Source organism: Coregonus clupeaformis, unplaced genomic scaffold (genome assembly GCF_020615455.1).
Source record: "Coregonus clupeaformis isolate EN_2021a unplaced genomic scaffold, ASM2061545v1 scaf0313, whole genome shotgun sequence".
NCBI classification, from domain to species: Eukaryota; Metazoa; Chordata; class Actinopteri; order Salmoniformes; family Salmonidae; genus Coregonus; species Coregonus clupeaformis.
The window spans coordinates 241104-247312 of record NW_025533768.1 but is presented as its reverse complement, the minus strand read 5'-3'; the positions used below and the strand labels follow the sequence as shown (position 1 = coordinate 247312).

General features: G+C 42.5%; 1 protein-coding gene across 1 annotated transcript in view; it reads left to right on the top strand.

The window, feature by feature from the left end:
- The first annotated feature begins 51 nt into the window (after positions 1-51).
- LOC121551416 (TOM1-like protein 2) overlaps positions 52-6209 on the top strand; it is a 59428-nt gene continuing 53270 nt past the window's right edge. The window contains 1 exon segment of the mRNA XM_041864057.2: positions 52-129. Within this exon segment, the coding sequence (XP_041719991.2) occupies positions 78-129 (52 nt within the window). The 5' untranslated portion in view covers positions 52-77.

The window sequence follows — 6209 nt, the reverse complement described above, 5'->3', positions numbered from 1 at the left end:
CAGTGGGAGGGACTTGCAGATAATGCGCCTCTCTTCCAGCCGCTGTCATTCGGTGCGTATTGTTTGTTGTCATAAAGATGGAGTTCTTACTGGGCAATCCGTACAGCACTCCTGTGGGCCAGTGCATTGGTAAGTTACCAGCTATGGATGCTGTTTAATCAGGTTTTATAAAGTCATAATGTAAGGTTTGAATGTTGACTTACATTTGTTATTGTACGGCATTCAGAAGCACCAGTGGCGAGCTAAGCTAGCTAGCCACCTAGCTGTAGCATCATCGGCCAGCTACACATAGAACGTTTATAAATATATCGGTTCGCGGCTAACCCATGTATAAAAATAAAGTATTATTGTTTGGGAAAATAACTTTAAACCTTTCCCTACAATCTGTACTATCAAACTGTTGTTGTTGTTGTTTGAGTGAATTTATAATGAATATCCAGATCATTGATGGTATAAACTAGCTAGATAAACTGTGGATTACAGTTCGCTAAGCTAACTGGAATCAGGGTAGCACATTTCCTGAATGTACACATTTGTTCCAAATATAGCGAAATGATTTCACGAGGGTGTTTTCTACTGGATTCTCCTTTGTTTTGAAACGCAATGATACAACAGCTGGGTAACAGTTTTTCAATTGAAATTGTTCATCAATGTGCTGTCTCATTTGCCAATTAGTGTTTTCCTTACATGACACTGACAAGTGTTTTTAAACGAATTAATTAATTCACATTCGAACAGTTGGTCTGTATTGTGTAAACTCGTACACACACTCAGTGGTACAGTCATGAAATTGATTATGGAAGGGGATAAACGGGAAGATACGTCATTTTGACCTTTAACTATGCTGGAAAGTGCAGACAAATCACAATGGGCTTTCTCACAAATACTGATGACACATTAGCAAAACACCCTTCAAAGATGATTCATTGTCAGTAACACTGCAGCTTCACAGTTCACGTAGGGCCTTACTTCTATTACGAGAAGATAGACTTGCATTGTCAAAACCACAGGCCAGGTGGCTATGTTTGCCAGCGTTTCTGCGATTACACAAACACAGCTGACCTTGATTATGCCAATAAACACTAAATAGTGCCCTATTTTTTTTTTCCAGGGGCCCGTTGTTAGGGTAGTAGTTTGGTCAGTTGTGATTGTAATGAGGAAGCTAGTCGACATCCCCATGTGGCTTCCCTCAAAGTTCCCCCTTCCCCTCAGTGCCCTCCCTCCTGCAGCTCCTAAAGAAGCAGCTTTTTCCGGGCAGTTTCCTGCTCTGTCATTGGGACGAGGAGCTTCAACAGTGCTTATTTGGACTGAAATACTGGCAAGTGTTTATGGGCATTAAAGGCCTAAGAAAATAAACATGTTAGAAGCTATTCTGTGTTCCTGATTAGCCCAAGACCTAATGGAAGTGGCATTTTGAGTAGCGTAACCTGTTACTACCTTCTGGCTTTTATTTTACACCCTGTATGGTTCATAGTAGCTCTGGTCCAGGGCTTTACGTGCGGGTGAGCGTCAGTAAGCCACACATAACACCCTGGACCAGAGCTAGGTTCATACTTAGGCCTTATAGGGCATGCAAAACATATGGGTAGTGAATGCCTGATTTGATAGGCTTGGTCCACTGTGTAGTGTGCATAGATCTTCTACCTACTGTACTAATAACCAGCTTTACGAACAACTCTAAGACTTTTATAATCATAGTCATAATATCTTAAGGCTTAGTTAGCCTAGTTTGTTTAACCCTGCAACAGGTTTAACTGGCTCAGTCTGTGGACATTTCCCCAGGCCCTGCTCCCGGCCTGTAATTTGGGAGATAACAGAATGATAATAACTGAGTGATCCCTGCGGTTGGGATTGGTCTAGATGTGGTAAAGCAGGAATCGTTTTTCACTTCTAGGTCAGGAGGGTCTAGGCTATTTGAAAACTTCTATAGCACCTCCATATTATAAACCCTCTGCTAGCGTCATTATAGGCTAGCTGCTTTTGAGGACTGTTTAACAAGTGTGGACTTCTAAGTTCTGTCGCTATATACTCAGCCTTGCGTTTTATCACTGGTGATAATTTCCATAAGCATCATTGTCTCTTACATAGTTGGCTGGGAGTCTCTGATTACCAGAAGGGGCCAACATTGGCTATTATTCAGATATAAAGCACTTTTCCAGAAACTCCCCTACTACCTCACCTCACTTCTAAATTGGAAATCTAGTAACTATAAGACTCTCTAGACTAGTTTGTACTAGAGGTTCCACGGGTCTCTGAGTTAGGGAAGACTGCTTTCAGTTACTATGCACTTCTTGTCTGGTATGACCTACAGGTCACTCTAAAATGTGATTATTAAAAATCTGTCGATGTGCCCTTAAGCAAGGCACTTAACCCTAATTGCTCCTGTAAGTCGCTCTGGATAAGAGCGTCTGCTAAATTACTAAAATGTAAATGTATTTGGTCCCAAAAGGTGAATTTGTTGTTCTCAGGGCACCATTGCAAATGAGACCCTGGTCTCAATGGGTTCCCCTGGTTAAATAAAGGTTAATAATAAAATGTAATACAATGGACTGTTACCAACCCCAGGTGGTGCAGACTGTGTGATAAAGTGTAGTCTGGCCAGAAAGAGAGTGAAGCTGAGGCTGGGCTGAGATAAGATGTGGTTGTGTGATTGGATGGGACTGGGCTGAGGCTAGGTAGGGCTCTACTGGGCCTATGTACCCTCAGGCAGGGACAGTGTGCGTCATTGATAGTCACTGATTATCTAACAGCACGTCTACATCCACAGCAAAACTATTGAATTGGCGATTGCACGAACAATGGAACATGTCAGAATGCTAACCAGGGCTCAGTGGATAGAATAGTTAGGCTGTAAATGTTTTATAAAGGCCTTAGCTACAACTATATAAATATCCTATGTTATTTACATTTTACATTTAAGTCATTTAGCAGACGCTCTTATCCAGAGCGACTTACAGTTAGCACATACATTATTTTATCGAACCCACAACCCTGGCGTTGCAAACGCCATGCTCTACCAACTGAGCTACATCCCCTATAAAGGTCTTTGTACTTTATCCTTACAGCTCAAGGCCTTAGCTACAACCATAATTATCCTATGTTATGTTATAGGACTGTACAGGGCATAAAATTCACTTTTTGGTCCACCAGCCACTGTGGCAGGTAGATTAAAACATCTATCATCCACTCAGAAAAAAAAATCCCCTGCTAAAAGTACACCAACAAAACACAAAAAAACAGATGAGCATGCTTTGTAATGTTTCTAAAACAATACTTAAAAAAATTATTTCACTCAGCTCTTCACGTGTGCACAGCCCCCAGCCAGGCAGTGTTGCAGCACGAGGTGGAATAGGCTATATAGGATTCATAGTTCATTGACTTTGTGCAATTAATTTACCAGCTATGAAACAAAACGGCAGAAATACTTTTACAACTTTGAAAAAAACAAAAGCATTTATTTTATTATAAATGTGATCATACTTGACTCTTTTTTTAATTCACAAAAGCTCGCACTGTGGAGCCCTGACCACCCGCCAATGTGGCTGGTGAAATAGACATCTTACCCACCAATGCCAAAATCTACCCACATTTGACAGGTGGCAGGTGTTAATTTTAGGCCCTGATACTGTATCCTTACAGTTCAAGGCCTTAGCTACAACCATAACTGTCCTATGTTATAAACATCTTAGTACTGTATCCTTACAGCTCAGTTGAGATCTTGTATAGCCTAGCCTAACAAACTAGATATAAGACAAGGTGGGGGGTAAGCTGTCCTCTCTCTGCATTGTGGGGGTGAGCTGTCGTCTCTGCATTGTCTCTGAGAGAACCGCCTAGGAATTCACCCAGGCAGATTGCACAAACAGTTTCTCATGCATTCAGTCCAGTTTCTCATGGTTAGGCCTAGCCTATTTCCGAAGATGAGATATTGATGTCTGAAGCTGATAATATCCACAGTTTATTAGCCCCTAGTCATGCATCTTTGTGAAATCGAATGGGAACAGGTCATGGGTCTACTCTTGAGGAAGGAAGTTAGCCTGGTTCCAGATATGTTTGTGCTGTCTTGCCAACTCCATTGGTCATGGTCACAATCTGGGACCAGGCTAGAAGGAAGTTGCTCTGAAGAGGTGCAGAAGAAGGGTCTTTCATTGCTGTGAGTGTAGCCTACAGGCCTGCTACTTCCCTGGCCAGCTTGGTGCCAAGTCATCCAAGATGGCCGCCGCTGAACACCAGCTAGGCTAAGTCACTACTACCATCATTGTTGTCAGCTCCGAGAGAGGGCTGCTCAGGTCACTGCCCACTGTGCCCAGCAAGCAGCAGACTGGATCTTTAATTTCTTTAGGAGCTACTAGCTTTAAATAATCATCCCCAGTGTGTTATCTCTCTGGTTGAGTGCTCACTGTGCTGTTCATATAGCCGTCTGTCTGTCCATATAGCCTGTCTGTCTGTGTGGATGCAGTGCTGGTAGTGAGAGTGGTACCCAACACCACAGTACAGCAGCAGCAGGACAGGGGAAAGGGATCAGGTTCACTTCTCACAGAGGAAATGGGAGAGCACTCAGAGACGGGGGGCAACAGAACAGGCAGCAGCCCTACTGATGAGGTTTGCATTGTGAATCACTTAATTCTCCTTTCTCATTACCTTAAGTGGCCTGACAGGCAGGGGGTGGATGGGATGAGCGAGAGAGAGGGTGGGTAGAGAGAGGGTGGGTGGATGGTGTGTGTATATGTTTGCGGTGTGTGTGTGTGGGTGGTTGGATGGTGTGTGTGTTTAATGTTAGCGTGTGTGTGTGTGGCTTGAGGTTTGATACTAATGAAACTACTCTGTCTCAGAGTACAGTTAGAGTCACAACATCTAGGCTATCTCTTTCCCTTTAGCTGCTGAGGAGACAGAGACCATCATAGAGGAAATCAGCTAGACACATCCTGGAGGAAACAGAGCAATCTGCCTGCCATCCCCATCTCTATTAGTGGAAGGGTTAGTGTAGCTAGCAGGCCCATGGATTTGTCCCTAATGGGTTGGAGCACTGTCTGGTAATAAGCCTTCTATGACGAGATGTTGAAAAGAAGACAATAAGACACAGGGATGGTTCAGTAACCATGGATACACGTTTGGGTTATATAATGAGCCAATTTCAAAAATCTATCTCAGAGCTATGCATTAGTGGATTAAGGAATAACAAATAGCCGAACATAACCTATTTTCTATCTGGGAGTAGGCTACAGCAGGGTTTCCCAAACTCGGCCTGGGGCCCCCCCTGGGTGCACGTTTTGGTTTTTTCCCTAGCACTACACAGCTGATTCAAGTAACCAACTCATCATCAAGCTTTGATGATTTGAATCAGGGCCTAAAATTAACACCCGCCACCTGCTAAATGCGGGTAGATTTTGGCATTGGCGGTAAGATGTCTATTTCACCAGCCACGTTGGCGGGTGGTCAGGGCTCCACAGTGCGAGCATTTCACTGGCATTTGTGAATAAAACAATTGTCAAGTATGATCACATTTATAGTAAAATAAATGCTCCAGTAGCTGTTTTCAAAGTATTTCCGCCGTTTTGTTTCATAGCTGGTAAATTAATCACTCAAATTTGAAGAACTACAAATCCTATATAGCCTATTCCACATCGCAACACTGCCTGGCTGGGGGCAGGTGAAGAGTGAAAGATAAAAAAAATTAAAGCGCTGCTCACAGGCATAAAAGCTGGTCTAATTTACTTGAAACTAAAGTCTACTGAAGTGAGACTTTGTCCTTGTTTATTGGCTATTTACATTGTTTTGTTCATAAGCTAGGTTGTTTTTCTATGTTTTAGTTTCAACTGCTTGGGAAGAGAAGTCAATGCTTCTACTAGTCTGACTCAATCTCACAGGCACACATTACTCTAGTCGCATTTGTTCATCTGTGATATTTTGGTTAAAAGACTCAGGTCACAAAAAATGTAATTAAACAATATACCACATTAGTTACTTCTTACTAGTAATACATGTATTATTTTAGAAACATTACAAAGCATGTTCATCAGTTTTTTTGTGTTTTGTTGGTGTAATTTTCTTGGCCCAAAAATATATTTGGCTGGTAAAAATGTAGGGAGGGAGGGAGAGTGAGAGGGATGAAGACAGACAAAAGGGGAAAAGATGGAGAGAAAATATGGAGATAGTGGGACAGAGAAAGGAAGAGGAAGAGAGGGTAGAGAGGGAGAGAGAACAGACAGTGA